Genomic DNA, 16,612 nt, shown 5'->3' with positions numbered 1-16,612 from the left:
GTGAGATTTTGACATGAAAGACGTGTTGCAGCCCTGAACAAAGCATCGATCGGAGCGCCAGCTGAAATTTTATCTCTTGTAGAATTCTTGCAAATCTTTTGAGCCCCTCGATCATCAGCAGAGAGCCAGAGTCTCTCCAGCAGCTAGAAACCAAAGCCCGCTGAGCTGCGAATATGTTTGCTCGGCCATCTGGGCTTTGTGTCAACACCCAGGGTCCACTGAGGTCTATGTCGAGACGGAGGGAGCAGGAAGCGTTTTCATAAATCACTTCCTGACACCAAATCAAGGTGATGTGGTTGGCAGCCTGCTGCATGTGGATTGTGCTTGCTCTGGCAAAACACGGAGAGCTCTGCTGGGACTTAAGAAGCTCTGCTGCTATTTATGACTGAAAAATAAGAATTATATTTTTCCTGAACTTTGATCATTGAAATATATTCACAGAAATGTGTTAACACTGTAAACCACTTTTTTAAAAGCGACATATTACTCACAATTCATATTTTGCAAATTTTTTGATTTCCATTTGCATCTAAAACACCTCATTGGCTTAAACAAAAAACACCCATCCATTTTTTGGCAATAAGTTAACGTTTTTGGTATCTAGAAAATGATCAGTTTCAAAAACCTGCTGATTGTTATGGCACATTGCGCCGTTACCTAGCAACCCAAGCGGAAGTGAATCAGGATTGGTCAGCTGGTTTTACCGCAATGTGTGCTTTACAATTGCTGCTGGCAGAGACGAGTGTTTTGTTGTTGATTTACCATTCAGAAACAACTTCCTTCATTCTTGTTGCTTCTGCAGCTTTTCAAACATGTGCATTGTAGGCCACGACTTGTAATAATTAAGTCATACCAACAAGATATCAAGTTACTTATTTATATTATTCTTCCATGTCACAAGACAAGCTCTGTGGAATATTCACATGAGAGTGTAAACGTTGTGTTGGGGGAGTGGCCAGCAGCATTTTATTTGGATTCAAAGTAACAAGATGCCCTAAAGCAGGTCATTTTGAAAGGAGCTCAAAATAAGCAGAACTGAGCAGAGTAAAGTCTCAATATCTAAGAATGATCTTGAGCAAAAGCTGTGGTGAACATGTTTTCTATTGACCATAAACCACTCTTAACCCGTTCAAGGAAGCATAATAAGTGTTCATGCAGTAACCTTGATTTTACTCCCCACCCTGATGGACTAGCTCTGTACTACCCACAGTGCTGAGGTAATAATTAGCTCACTGCAGCAGGGTAACAAGTTTGCACCCCCGTCCTGCTGCGCAGCTCTGTAATTGGTCCCCTCATGTGGCACAGTCGGGCCCCAGAACAAAGGGTTCCCAGAGGGGGAATCTACGCTGACCCATGCTGAACCCACCACAACAATGACAGGCAGGAAGCATTTACATATGCTGACAGACTTGTCTCTTCCTAGGGTGGAGTGCTAGGCACTTCATTAAAGCAACATCAATACCTGCTGATAGAAAACGAGGCGAGGGCCCGTGCGCATCACTGTCTGCTCCGAGACGCCGTAGTGAAATGACATGGGGCTGTCACATCTAATTTCAAATAAATGGACGACGTTTATTAACGTGTGTGTGGAAATTGATGGGAGAGACGCGTTGAGATGCTGTCTGAGCCGAGCCTGTCTGCATGCATCAGCAATTGGTTTACCCACAAGCTGTTCACCTGCCCATCAGCAGCCAGAATCTGCCGGCCTGCGGCACAACCAAACACATTTCCTTACTTCCGTAGCGCTTCAGCCGCAAGACATCCATTACAAGGAAACATGAAACTGTGACAATATTGGTGAATTTTGCAATGATGATATGTTTTTTTTTCCTCAGTTTTCCTATTTTCTTTATCATCACATTGTACCTTAGTAACCAAAATGCTAAAGCTTAAAGGTGCTTTCACAGCATCTGGTTCATTTGGAGATGTCTCAATGTGCAATCAAACTCTAATGCAAAGTTAATTGAAAAAAACCCAAAAAAACTCTGGTACGCTTAAAGACTCTGTTTCTTTTCAATTCATATGTGTATGTGAACACCAAGCAGACCAAAGATTGCTCCAAAAACAAGAAGTGAACTACAGAGCAAGGCATTCTGGGTAAATACGACTATAACAAACTCGCATCTAGCACTAACAGAAAAAATGTCTTGTGATTTTTTTTGTCAAAAGATCGAACGCTACTCCATTTTTGTTTACAATTTGTGAAGAAGGAATTTGTGCTCATCTCTGTGTTTTCATAACTTATAGTCCTGTAGACTCGGTTTGATTGACGACCAAAATTGCGACATTTATTGCATTTTCAGTTGGTGCTGTTCGCTTTCACACTGCACTGTCAGATGATCGAAACTAATTCAAAACCTGTTCTCCTCTGTGGAGGCACTGTTCTATGAACCACCAAAGGAAACGACACAAAAACCTCTGAAGAAGACATGAGCACAACTTCCTTCTTCACAAAATGTGAGCAAAAATGGAACAGCGTCAGATTGTACCGGTTGTAGGATTTCTCTTCTGTCATTTGTAAAAAATCAAGAGCCATTTCTCCTCCTATAACTACACTATATCTGTAGAAATATATATAAAATTTGAATTTAAGATGACAAAACTGTGGTTTTTAAAATTATTCAATCCAGAAATGTCCAAGTGACTCAGTAAAGGAATGCTTTGTTATTGCATTTTAGGAAATAAGATACATATTTTCCTATAAAAAACATTTAATTATTTGTTCATTTGCATCGTTCAATATATATTTTAATATGATATATTTTTAAAAAAATATAGGTGGATAAACAAAAATTTTGCAGAATTTGCAGATCTTTGTTCAATCAGAATAATCGGTTAATAAATTAAATAATCATTAGTTACAGACCTACCGTCGATCTTTTGCAGTTACAGTATTGCAGACATTGAAATTGCCGCACTGATTATGATTGGAAACACTGTGGAGCTCTGTTTGAGAGTTACAACAAATATCCGCCCTCTCTTTGCAGCTGTGCTTCAAAGCAGAACCCTGCAGTCGTGCAAAGTCACGCACCGGTGACACATCTGTCGATTCAGCAGCCATGCTGCAGGAGTGCAGGTGGGTTCCTCCATCCAGTGCATCACGCGGCTGCAAATTTGTTCCCTTACCCAGTTGAAGGAAGGGTAAATCCTGCTTCCATTCGACATGCTGCTCATTTAGCTGAGAGGCTCTGTGGCTGGCGGGAGGGAAGGACGGCGAGCGGAGGGCTGTGGGGGAGCTGTGTTTGTGTCGAGGGCCGGGGGGACTCTTTGGGAGGTGTCGACCTGAGCAGATGGACTTCTCAGTGGCGTAGTAAGTGGAGTTTTCACATGGCAGAGGAGACTGCAGGATCTCACAGGACCGGGACGCAGCGTCCAGGTGGCCACGGCCCCTCCTGACCAGCTGGAGCAGCGATGGGACCATCTGACACTCCAAGGGAAATGATACACTTTTCTTTTGCTGCTTTGTTATTTCCCCACACACAAGAGCCCAGAGCCAATCAAGGAGTTTAGCTAATCAAGCGTAAAGAAAACCCCTTTGATTGCATGCGAGCATCCAAGGTCATGTTCACTGAAGAGGAGCAGGTCTGACAAACACTGAAGCTGATCATTCTATGCTCTCATTTTCAGACCGAAACTGCAAATCGGTTTGAGTTGAATCATGGCAAACTAATATTGTCGTCATCTCTAGATTTTCTGGTGCTGTGCAGCTGTAACAATAAGAATAATTATCAAGACAGAAAAAAGAAAAATGTGTCAGTTCAGGTGAATTGTCAGCAAGACGGCAGATCAGCGGTGCTGCTCAATTCATCGGTAGAATATTTAGAAGAAACTCGATTGTTAGTTTCTTTTCTCATATGGTACACCCCTACCTTGTTGCCATGGTTACGTGTTGATACAACTGTTGAAAGCAAAGAAGCTAAAGCAACAATCGTTGCAGCTGCACAGCACTACAAACCAGAGGGAATAATTGTCCAAACAAGCACCAACTCAACCCAAAAAATTATGATGAACAGAAATCTGCAGAGAGAAAAATCAGGACCAAGTTGACCGAGTTAAAAAAATTAAATAAACTCAAGTTTGTGGTTGCATTGCGACAAAATGTGACATAGACACAGTAGATGGTTATCTCTTCTTTGCTGCCCCTGCTTCAACCTTATGCTAACACAATCTAATTTTTACTTTTTACTTTTTTGAAGGGGATCTTTTCTGCAAAATTGACACACATTTTCATTTGTCCGTTTTCTTCCACAAACTCAAATGCACCCAGGAAATAAGTGAATGATTTTTGATGTCTGGTACATGAGCAGTTTTAAAAACATCCCATTTGATAGGCATTGTGCCATTACCTGGCAACCCCAGCAGAGCTCAGTCCTGTTACCTAGCAACCCAAATGGAGTTCCAGCATGTTTGGTCAACTGGTTTTGCCGCCGTGTCCGCTGCTGGAAAAGACAAGTGTTTTGTTGTTGATTTAGCATCCAGAAACCACTTGCTGCATTTTTTGCAGGAGGCTCTACTTCTGCTTTTCAACAGTTGTATATTTGTGCATGTGTTTGCAGCCGTTTTCATGTGTGAGTGTAAACCCTGAGTTGGGTGGCGTGACAAGAGACCCTAAAATACCTTATTCTGAAATCTTATCATCTAAGAATGACTTTTTGCAAAAAAAAAAAAAAAGATAATGAACATGTTTTGTTGCCCATGAAGATATACAGGGCAACAAGCCTTTAAGATTTTGTACACCCCCATCCTGCGAACTCGCATCGGCAGTCGTGTGCAGTGATTTCTGCTCGGTTTATACACGCTGCAATGTGGATTCAGCAAATCCAAGTGAGAAAGTCCCATCTGTGCTTCTCCTCCACTGATCCCGAGCCCCGCAGGCTGCGTAGGGCTAATTGTGGCCTTCCTTATCTTTTTGTTTTTACTTCGTGTTGGGGTCAAAAAAGCTCCCAAGTGACCGCCGGCAGGAGCAGCATCCATCGGCCCCCGCTGAGCGTCAGTAATTAGACTCCTCACCCCCCACCAGACCTCGGCCAGGGAACCTCTCGCTCTCCGTCTGAAGGGTCACGATGGAGAACAGCTGCTGAGGGGAAACCGCCCTCTGGTCCTCCTGGTTCTCCTCAAAACGCTCGCGGCGCCGTCTTTCAGATATTTCATGGAATGGGTCATCCAATTCCTGATTACTTAGTATTTTACTCTACTGGGATTGTTTGTTGTCTCTGCTGCATGTCGTCTAACATTTAAGTAGTAAAGTTGAAGGAAAACAATTTTAGCCCAACTTGCAGTATGCAAAATCATTTATGAAATATACAGTAGCAGGAGTTGATTTTTTTTTCTTTTTTTAAATAGTTTGTCAGCGATATAGTTTCTGACAACAGTTTGTCAGCAACATGCTGCAGTCATATATTGGAGACTATTTCTTCTTCTTCTTCTTCTGTTTCTTCTTCTTCATAGATTAGATCGGGGATGTCCAAGGTGTGGCTTGGGCATCAGAGAAAGAGTGACTATAATCCTTTTCTTTTGCTGAGAATAGATCAGGTTCTGTACATTTTGTTCCAATTTAGTCCCAAACCTTTTGCAGATTGAATGTCTGTCTTTTAATGAGACAAACATGCAGAAGTTTTGCTTTCCTACAAAAAGCCACTTAGTTTTGTTAAAATATTGCATGGTTAGTTTATTATTGAGAAAATTAAACAAAAACTGACTGAAAGTTACAGTTTTTTACCCATTTTGACTTCTTGATTTTGTCCCATGTGGCTAAACGTTTATCACCCTGGATTAGATTAAAACAACCAACTAGATCTAGAGATGCATTGAACATAATTTGGTGGACAGCTTTTAATCTGATACAATATTGTATCTTTGCAGCCTGATTATTTAATGTTAGAAGCAGAGGTCAGAAAGACAGGCTTTGCTGTAAAACAAGTTTTATTTTTATTTTGTAACAACCACAAAATTACAACAGATGTTTTAGACATTAAAGTAATATATTTTAATTTAATGCAGTTAGCATCACTGTACAGTGGACACATGTTTATTTGGAGTTTCCAAAGCTTTTCTGAAATATTTGAAAAACAAAATTACAATAATATTAATTTTTACTTTAGGGTTAATAAAGTACCTTTGACTTTTAATGTAATTGAATATTTAGTGTTTATGATTAACTGGGTTTCTGCACAGTCTAAACACAACCTTTATTTCATTTAATCTTAAATCAGGTCAGATCATCTGTAATTGTTCCTAAATTATATTTAAATATATCCAAAATATGTGTGTTTATTCACTCATTGTTCTCATTTATCTTTTTTACACTGTACTAAGTTACTGAAACTATTATATTATTATTAATATCTTCCATAAGCACTTTCACAGAGCTGAAAAACATTTTAAATTAACAAAGCTGCATTTTATATGAGGTATTAAATTAAACATATTTTTTATCTTTTTTGCAGCTCATGACTTATAACTAGGATTAAAAGTCCATAAAAGGTCCTAAATTGATTATATTCAACCTTGAAGAAACTTTACTAATCTGGCTACAACACACTGAATGAAGATTGAGATTAAAAGCAAAATTAGGAGCAAAAATCCCCAAAAATATGATTTCACCTGAAATGTTGATTTAGACGTAAAGAAGAATAATTTAAGTTATTAAGTTTCAAAGTGCATTAAAATGTTGAGGTTACAGGTGGGAGTTAAACAGGAATCGATGCTTTTCACTGATGAATGTATTCACGTTTTAAAAGTGCGTTTGTGACATCTGCTGGTCAGAAAAGTACAATGCAGGATTCTTCCATTCAATAGATATTCACTTTAAAGGTTATAGATTTTCTCTGCATAATGGTAAACATCTATACAAACTTAGCAGAGTGAAAATTATCAGCATTAATCATGATTTTAGTCCTGTGAACTGATGGCAGACGGTTCTTAAGTTTCAGATTGACAGCTACTGAAGGCTGTGTGTTTAAAAGTAATAATAAAATAATGTATAATTGTTGCACAAGAAGTCATGGAGTTTTAGAGAATAGAGCCAAGTTTAAGACTAGATAATAAATTAAAATTATGAGAAAGACGTAAAAATAATACAAGAAAAAAGTGACATTATTATTGTTAGAATGAAATTATAAATCCGACACATAAAAGCTGTCTTACCGCTATGGTGTTTTGTGAAATTATACTTTGATAATTGATTTTACAAAAAGGCGTATACTGAATAAGACATTATAATAACTTGATGCTGTTTAATACAACCTTATTGATGGTAATTTTATGACTTTATTCTCAAAATATTATGACCATTTACAACTTTATCTACATATTATTTTGACTTTTTTCTTGTAGTATTCTGACTTTATTCATGTGATTCTGTGACTTTAGTCTCATATTACTACCACAACTTTACTTGCTTTTTTTTTTTTTTACTTTCTTCTCACACATTCATTCTAACATTCTTGTAATTTCATGCCATGTTTTTGTAATTTTATTGTTTTTATTCTGTAATACTTTATTTGAATTGGTGTACACAAAACTGACATGACGCTGTCATGTGTACACACCTTCAAATAAAGTGTTATCTTTTATTTTAATTTTTTCTTAGCCTGGCCCTAACACTGTCAAACATTTTGGTATTACGCTGCTATAAAGTAATTAAATACTGAAACGCAGATCTGTTTCTGTAGTTGAGAGTCTTGCGACTTTCAGGCTGTCTGTCATAACGGACACTCAGTGTTGCAGAAATCTCCCGACATGAAGAGCCGGTAAACGTTAACCAGCGGGAACATGGTGACGGAGCCGACCAGCGAACCCATCTGTGCTGCAGCTCCACACCACACGAGGGCGCTGTGGCTGCGATCTCTCAGGATGACTCCTACCATCACTTTAACGTAAGACAGCGTCCCAGTGAACAAGAGCCAAGAGAGGACCTGGTGGGGATAAAAGAGGAGTGAGAGCTCACCTGCTTATCACCTGCTTATCTCAGACTTATCATAGTGACACAATTGAACCGCGTTTCATCATCAGCTGTGCTTTATCACCTTTCTGATAAAAACTGATGAATAATGACTCAGTGATTTCACTCACAATGATCGCCTCTCCCAGAGCAGACCCACGCAGCAAAGGACAGGGACTCAGAGCTGCCATGGCCATGTTATAGCCGCCGCAGCCTGAACCCAACACGGTCAGGACGCAAAGAAACGTCAGAGACCTGAATACAAACAAAGTCAGTTAGCTACAGTCTCCTGACATAAATTAAAGACTAAACCAGGTTATCTTTAGAAGTTTCACCTTGATTTTATAGAAATAATCGTCAACTAATTTAGTAACTGATTCATTGTTAACTAAAACAGAATATCTTTAGTCAGAGGCGTCTTCAGAGTTACTGTAATACAGACTGCTACCAGAGATATTTCCTGCTAACAGCCATCACCATTTACAGTAACTCTTTAAAAGTTCTGAATTAGTGGATTATAATATTCAATTTCCCTTTGGGATCAATAAAGTGGTTTTGAATTTGAAAGTATTAAGATTCAAAAAAGGCCATTTGTTGAAAGAACAAGTCAGAGCTGTACAAAAATATATGCATTTCACAATTAAAATTAAAAAAGAACTTTGTCGGTAAATATGTTTTTCTCAAAACATCTCAAGTTTTTGCTTCAACTGCTTCAAATTCAGAAAAAGAAAAATTACCTTTGGCCATTTAATTATTAACAAATTAATTAAAAAAAGAGTTATCAGGTTATTCCTGATGTTAAGCCAAGCAGAAATGACTCAACTTTTCACATATTTATGTTTATGTGAAAAGTTGAGTCATGTTCTATTATTGCCTTTCCGTCCTATCAGAAAAGAAATGTGAAGTGAAAATTGTGGAAATACATTCTTTGCTGCAAATGATCAAGCACTTAAGCAATGCTATATTATAATATGTAAATGTTTATTTTCTTATTTGTGAAAGGAATTTGATTCCCTGTTTGCATCTTTCATTGTATTTATAATATTATAGGAAATATTGGTTAAATGCTTAAATGAAAATCTAAAAATATGCAAATCTTCTCATCTGATTAATTGTAAGAATTACCTTGGGTTTTACACCATGCAGATTTTGTTTTTGTTTTTCTGTTAAGTCTTAAGTTGTTCAAACTTTGGTTTAACATGATCAAAATGGGGGTGGGTTTAAAGATTGCAGTATTTTTGATCAAAATACTGCAATAATTATTTTTGTTACTTGATAACAAAAATAATTTTTAGCTGTAGCCCTAATCTGAAGTTACGGTGCTTGGAGTATATTGTTAGCGCAGTTCGTAGCATTGTTGCTTTACAGAAAGAAAGTCCTGGGTTTGAATCCCTGCATGGAGTCTTTCTGCATTAAGTTTGTGTTAAAGTAATCGTTACAAGTATTATTTATTATTTGTGGGAGCTAAAAATTAGGGTGATGGCAAATGGAGTTGATCACTAAAGATAAATAGTAATTATACCAGAAGAGACATGCAGAAAACTTATAATAATGGTGTGATTGGTGTAATGCCAATAAAGAGCCAACAACCATTTTTATTAAAATTTGATCAAAAAAATAATTTTTATTTTAATTAACCCTCCTTTTATGATGTTCTATTATTGCCTTTCCTTCCTATCAGAAAAGAAGTGTGAAGTGAAAATTGTGTTATTATTTCTTTTAACAATTTTATTTAATTATTTTAGTCATTTAACATTAGTATTCAGTCTGATAAAGTATGTAGGCCAAGAACCAGTCAGATAGGTTTCCTCTCTCTGCAGCAGTTGCAGCAGACTAATGAGTGGGCTAATGTCTCACCACAAATACCAAAGCAAGGCGCCAAAGTTTGTTAACAGATAAACAGTAAACAGGAAGATGGAATAAGCCCCAAGGACTAACAAATTTCTCCATTGAATGTCACAAGCTGACAGTACGTACAAGGTCTGACAATTTCTTTAGTATGCAAAATTGTTCCATTAGCATCCTGATTTTTGGAAACGCCCATATTTTGAACAAGAAGATGTTTATCAACTAAACAATTAACTGACCTCCCAGTAAGGAAGAGGTTGCATGCTGTCCAACTTGTGGCTCCATGACTGTGCAGAAAACTTGTTAAACTGGAATTGACTCTGAGCCAAAGGAGTGACCACGTTGCGTAAAGAATCCTATATATTGGGAGACCTTGCAGCTCCAGAGCTTATTGTAGGTACAGCTGTTGTGCTGTGGTTGCTGTGTTCTCCATTTGCAAACGACAGAAATAAAAAAAATTTGCTCTTTGCTATTTGCTAGAGTCTCAAGCCTGATCTGTTCCACACAGATTTGATTTTTTTTCCCACAGAAGTTAAATGAAAATATTTTTAATTTTAAATCTGCCAGGGGTGTGTGAATATTTTTAGCCAATACTCTTAAAACAAATTTTTGTTTCTATTATTAAATCTGGTGACAAATTTAGCTTTTTTCTGACCTTTCCAACTAAATGACTTGTGATAAAGAAAAAATTTTGTGGAGTTTTTTATAAACCTGAGAAAGAAACCAAATAATCTCCCCAGATAGCGATGTGATGTGATGTGATGTAGACACAGCTGTCTGAAGCAAACCCACTCCACAGAGACGCAACCCCACAACCCACAGAGCCCGGGGAATTTATGATTAATATCCTGATGATGCACTGCGCTGTCAACGCAGTCATGGGAAAAAATTAAACACTCACAGATTCACTGGCTTGTGGCACCATTAGCTGCAGCAAGTGGAAAATTGGGTCCTCCTTGTTCCAGGTAAAATTTGCAGACATTTTTTATGCAAAACTCTGTTAAAACATAACTAAACCAGAAAAATAAACTTGTTTTGTAGATAAAGTTTGGAATTGGTTCTTAACGGTGTGTTTCTGTAAAAATTTATTTTTGTAGACTTGTTTAATTCTTGCGTACTGCTGCCCTACTTGGGTTGAACCATAAGCGTCACGTGATGTGGATGTTTTAACACCGTGACTTTTCATGCAGTTTTGCTCAAAAACTGCATTTCTGTATCCCACCAATCTGATCATGAAGTGAAACTGATGTGAGCACATATATTCATCCAAACAAACAATAATTAGTGGTGTTTTACATTTATATCTCACAGTCAGTTGCTAATTCCCTTTTGACTTTCCTGCTCCTTCTCTACGGAACCCCAAAAAGGTCAAAAATACAATACGTGAAATTCTATGTCTTTCAAACCACGTTGCATACACTATTCCATGAAAACTGTAGTATTTCTTGGATGAAAAAGAACCAATCACCACTAGCAAATTATGGCTCTGGTCATCCAAACTTGGCTACGCCCCTCAGTGTCTATTGGCCCCACCCACTTTGGTGGAATTTTTCAAATTTGTCTGATCGTAGGATTATAGAATGATGTATTAGAGGCATTGTAGATTGAAAGAAAAATGGCAACATTTTTGCCAAAAACATCTGAAAATTTGTGAGTAATCTTTCTAGAAAGTTTCTAGAAAGAGCTAGGAAGTTTCAAAGCTCCAGAAGTCAAAACTTTCTACAAGAAAGTAAAAAATTGTAGATGTTTTATTTATCAGTTTTTATTTATTTATCTGAAATTATTCTCAACATTTCTGAGGTTTTTTTAGCAGAAATGTACCCTTTTTTTCTATTTATAATGGCCCTATACGCTGTGGTACTGTTATGCTTTTACAGGAGAGTTAGCATTTCCATGTTGTTGGCGGAATGCACACCATTATTAATTTTTCTTTTGCTTGTCTTTTTCTTCTTCGCTGATGTGTTTTGGGACATTGACTCAGGATGGGGGGTTGAAGTGAACCCACCAAAATGAATCCTTTGGTTCGACTCTTGAGGTAATCGTAGATCAGTGACCTCTAAGGCTAAATCTGGATTTCAGAACTACTGTGACATAATGACGCAGACCAGCAGCATCATAGTCTATTTGTGCCTGATTAGATTATCTGATCAGATGACTCTGACCACGAGGAAATTGGTTCATCTTCAGCATTTTAAGTACTAAATGTATTCAGGCAGCCTGCCAGGCAGGCGTAATTCTTGTATCATCCAGCGACAGTGGAAATCCCCTCAAAACGATGCGTCTGCATATTGCTCAAGTGACTGTTATGAGTCACTTCACGTTGGTGGTTCTGAAAGCACACAGTCTGTGACCTTAACGGATCAACTTGGATATGGATTAAAAACATCCCAAATCATCACATCAATTTGTGTATTGTGGCCGACATTGGTCTAATTTGTCCAAATGTCAGTGAATCAGAAATCTTGAAGTTCCACCAGTTGCAAGTTGGCAAATTCCTTGATGGAGAAACTTCTTTTGGCAACTTTTCCAAATAATAATTTAGTAGTAAATGTTTTCTGCTGCTGCACAATTTTTCTCTCCATGTTCGAATCATTTTTGATTGGCAGCTTCAGTTTTGTCATTGCTGGCTTGTTTTGTTTGTTAATCAACTGAAGTTGATTTATAGCACTTGACGTCTATTTTTCTTATGAAATCTAGAATAAGCAGTAAGGGTACTCTTGTTATTCCCCATTTCTAAATACCGTATTTTCCAGACTATAAGTCGCAGTTCTTTTCATAGTTTGGCCGGGAGTGCGACTTATACTCTGGAGTGACATATGTGTGGAAATTAACACATAATTTTATCATATCATGTTATGTTCACACTAAACTGCAAGAGGGCGCTCTAGGCCTGCGTTATTCTACCTTTGGAGTTAGTGGAGTTGTTTACAAGCGACACTGAGGACGAAGATTTCATTGTGTTTAGTGATTTGGAGTGACACGGATGGTTTGGTAAACTTGATAGCATGTAAATTATGTTATAGTTATCTGAATAACTCTCAATATGTTATGTTAACATACCAGGAACGTTCTCAGGTCGTTGTTTGTCATGTAACGTTAGCATACCGAACAATTATTCAGCCTGTTGTTGCCTCTATTCTATTTTTATTCCCTTTCAAGATGACGTGTCTGTTCTTGGTGTTGGAGTTTATCAAATAAATTTCCCTCAAAAATGCGACTTATACTCCGTTGCAACTTATAGTCCGGAAAATACGGTACTCTACCTGCAGAGCAAAGTGGGGTGTGGGGTGTTTAAAGTGGGGTGTGGGGGACGTTTTCAAATTGTTCTGTTTTTTCTTTCCAGTTTCCTTCGATCAAACCCAAAAATGTATGATCCTGAGTCTACAAAAAAATCAGATTACTTTATGTATTTAATTAATTCATGAATAATTTGTGGATGAGTAGATAAAAAAAACATGGTATTTTTTGGTTTTTAAAAATATTTTTTGGCCGGCTTGTACGTGACAAAATGTTTGTACACACTTTCTGGTGCATCAGTGCTTTGCGGTGCTTCATGTTTCATGAGATTCATGACAAATTCTGTGAAGAATTTTTTTTTACCTGATCTGGAAGAACATTGCTATAGTGCAGGCCACTGGATTGGCCACTGAGGCCAAAGCTGCAGACAGATGATAGGCAAGATTCCCATACGACATGCAGGAGTACGTCTGGACAGATGGCAGCACCCCATTAGTCAGAGCGTTTATCCAAACCACAAGGAGATACATGAAGACCAGCTGGGAAATGGACTGTTGTGGTTCAGCCAGCAGAGGTTTGCTCTTATCTTCTCCATGCTGCTCACTTTTCTTGCCATCAGTTTCTGCTGCTGGGTTGTCCAGCCCAGAACTGACTGAGCGCACCGTGTCCGGCACAAGGTTTTCCGTAGACTGCTCGTATGTCCGAGACAAGCTGTTCAGCCAAAAGAATGCAGCCAAACTAATGCACATCATGGCCGCCAGGAAGGAGAAGAACACCTTTATGGAGAAGTTTGGAGGAAGATACTGTGTTTGCAATGACCACACTTCTATGTCTGAGTGGTTTCCTGGCGTGGAAGAGCTGTTAACACACTTGGCCATGCCGACGCCTTGCGCCAAAGCAACGACACCGGGGATGAAACCACTCAACCCTTCTCCAATGAAGTAGGTGGTGATGTATTTAGCTGGAAGCTGCATCATAAAAGGGAGGAAGGTCACTGAAGACGTGCAGTCCACCAGAGAGAGGAAGAAGGTGATGATGAAGAAGGCGGTGCTCCGCGTCGCCCCCGCCACAACCGTCACTTTGTCCCAGAAGAAGACGAGCAGGATGCAGGAGGCGATGCCGATGGAGAGGACGAAGTAAATGACGGTGCGCTCGTTGAGATGACCGGGGCGCAGTTTGTGCATGAGGGTGACCAGCAGGGGGCCCAGGTTTGCCAGCTGGATGATGACTGCGAGGTACGAGGGGAGGTCCCAGCCTTCAGGCAGAACGTTAACAATGAGGGGAAGCTCCACCCACAGGCCGTTCACCGCCACCCAGGAGCCCAGGCCAAAGGCGCAGGCCAGGAGGTGCACCCGCAGCGCCATGCTTCAGCCGGATCCGACTAGAGATCAGTCATACCTACAGGAAGAAACACAGAAACATCAAGACGATAGAGCTGAAAGCTTCATTTGGTTATTGGAGTTCAGGCTTTACGTTAACACAACTCACTGAACTGACAGGAAGATGATTAGTGCCACTGAGGAAAAAAAGTATTTAACTTTAATCTAAAAATGAAGTTTTAGATTTCTGTATTTTTTTTTTTTTTTTTTTTGTTATCCAGTCTGAAGTGTTCAGACAGGACATTGACAGCTTATTTTAATGAGTTTTACAATTAGTTTTTTAGTCAAAAGCATAGAATAGATGCTCTTATTTTGAAGAAAATTGTGTCATATCCAGGCTAATTTATTGATTTAAGTAGAGTACATTCTGCACGTCTCTCTGGTTTCACATTCCTTTTGTCTAAAATGTTTAAAACTATAACAAAAACTTCAGAGCAAACCTTTGTGCTCTGATTTTCTGCCAGTTCAGGAAATCAATCATTCAGACGACTGCTATGTGTTAAAATGTACTTACAAGTTTCTGCAGTTCCTCAAAGCGGTGCACTGGACCATCTGTCATTGTACGAGGAGAGAAAGAGGTCAGCGGTGGGCTGTCTCTGCACAAACACGCTGGACTTAAGGCGCGGCTGCGTAGGGGGTCAGAGTCCGCAGCAGCTCCTGTAAACACCAGGGGCTGAGTCTAAAACTGCACTTTCTTCACTGCTGGTAAGGAAGTCAAACCACAACTGGGTCAAAATCAGAACCGTTTTGGGACAGGTTAAGATCCTTAAAGGGCCAGTGTGCCAAAACGTACCAATAAAACCCACCAACAAGCTATCAGAATATTCATTAGGAAGCTATGTTTGCTTTCAATAAGTACTTTTTAAAATTAAATAACACTGAACATCTTTTCCTTAAGAGTTTTGTGTTGTTTTTGTGATTTCTTGCAATCAAAATCATTGATTTTGAGGAGATAATTTTGAAATATTTGCAAAGAATTTAGCAATATTTGCACTTAAATATGACTTTTAGTTTTTTTTTACATTATATTTGCTGAAATATTTACATTTGGAAATAAGGTAAATTTATTTATATTGCACATTTTCGGTAATAAGGCATTTCAAAGTGCTTTACATGAATTAGAAGAAATACAAACAAAACAAAAAGAAGCAGAAGAAAAACAAAAGTACAATTATTTCTTAGTAGGAGTTTAAATAAGAAATAAAAATAAGTAATTCACAATTTATAAACTAATAAATAAAGCAAGTCAACAGCCAAATCCCCACTGCAAAAACAGAAATCTAAGTAAGATTTTAAATTTTATATTAAAGACATTTATGTCTGTTTGCTTTCTGACCAGATCAATTTTTTTAGAATATTTTTCTTGAGTTTTTGTACTTAATTGTCTCAGTAGGACATTAAAGCTTGATATTAACAAAATATTACTGATTATAAATATATTCTAGAAACTAGAATATCAATAGTTACAAGTTAAACTTCGAGTCTAGAAGTAAAAATTTCTTATTTAAAGCAAAAACAAGAAGGAAAAAATCACGTAACGAAGTTTCTTCAGTTAATTAAAACAAACTAATTAAATATAAATTACAAAAGAAAAGAAAGTAAACAGTACAGATAATAAAACAAACAAAAAAAGTCTAACTGCTATCGCTGTTGCAACAGACATTAAAAGTTAATTATTACACACACAAAAAAACTATTTACTTTTCATGGTCACTTACACAATGAATCGAGGTGTATTTGCTCCAATAATATTTTTTTGCTTCTATTAAACTGCAGATTTTTGAATATTTCCCACTTTCCTGTCACAACCTTATACCTTATAACCTTCACCGCCCCCTACTGGCCGTATTGTGGAACTACAGCATGTTGGATGTTATTGACCTTTGCAAGGTCAATAATTAAACGACCCATAAAAACGTCACTGCTGTTGGTCTTGTAACTCCAGATGACATTTTAATCGACATTTTAATCGACTTCCAAAGACAGAAGTCTCAAGGGCAGAATTAAAAATAATTTAATAAACTAGTTTTTAAACAGTGATTTAGAGAACATCACTAAAATAATTCACTAAATGCATCACAACTAAATTTGTCTATTTTATTTGCAGTCAGTAAATATATCACTATACCATATTATTCATGTCACAGTTTCACGTACATTTTTCTTTCCCAGTCAGTGTTTGTCGCTTGTAATTGTTTAAATTTTA

The 16,612-nt window shown here is 37.9% G+C and overlaps 1 protein-coding gene across 1 annotated transcript; it reads right to left on the bottom strand.

Annotated features, from left to right (window-relative positions):
* Window positions 1–5,904: 5,904 nt before the first annotated feature.
* On the bottom strand, window positions 5,905–15,120 carry slc52a3 (solute carrier family 52 member 3). The gene is made up of 4 exons (XM_055045802.1): window positions 14,921–15,120; window positions 13,391–14,425; window positions 8,074–8,197; window positions 5,905–7,916 (listed from the first exon to the last, which is right to left on the bottom strand). Exons 2-4 carry the CDS (start codon window positions 14,389–14,391, stop codon window positions 7,704–7,706), a joined length of 1,338 nt encoding a protein of 445 aa, XP_054901777.1. The 5' UTR covers window positions 14,392–14,425; window positions 14,921–15,120; the 3' UTR covers window positions 5,905–7,703.
* Between the last annotated feature and the right edge of the window lie 1,492 nt (window positions 15,121–16,612).

Source organism: Poeciliopsis prolifica, unplaced genomic scaffold, assembly GCF_027474105.1.
Source record: "Poeciliopsis prolifica strain line A6 unplaced genomic scaffold, Auburn_PproV2 SCAFFOLD023, whole genome shotgun sequence".
In the NCBI taxonomy this organism is placed as follows: domain Eukaryota; kingdom Metazoa; phylum Chordata; class Actinopteri; order Cyprinodontiformes; family Poeciliidae; genus Poeciliopsis; species Poeciliopsis prolifica.
Note: the sequence above shows the minus strand (reverse complement) of the source record. Positions and strands in the feature narration are given on the sequence as shown.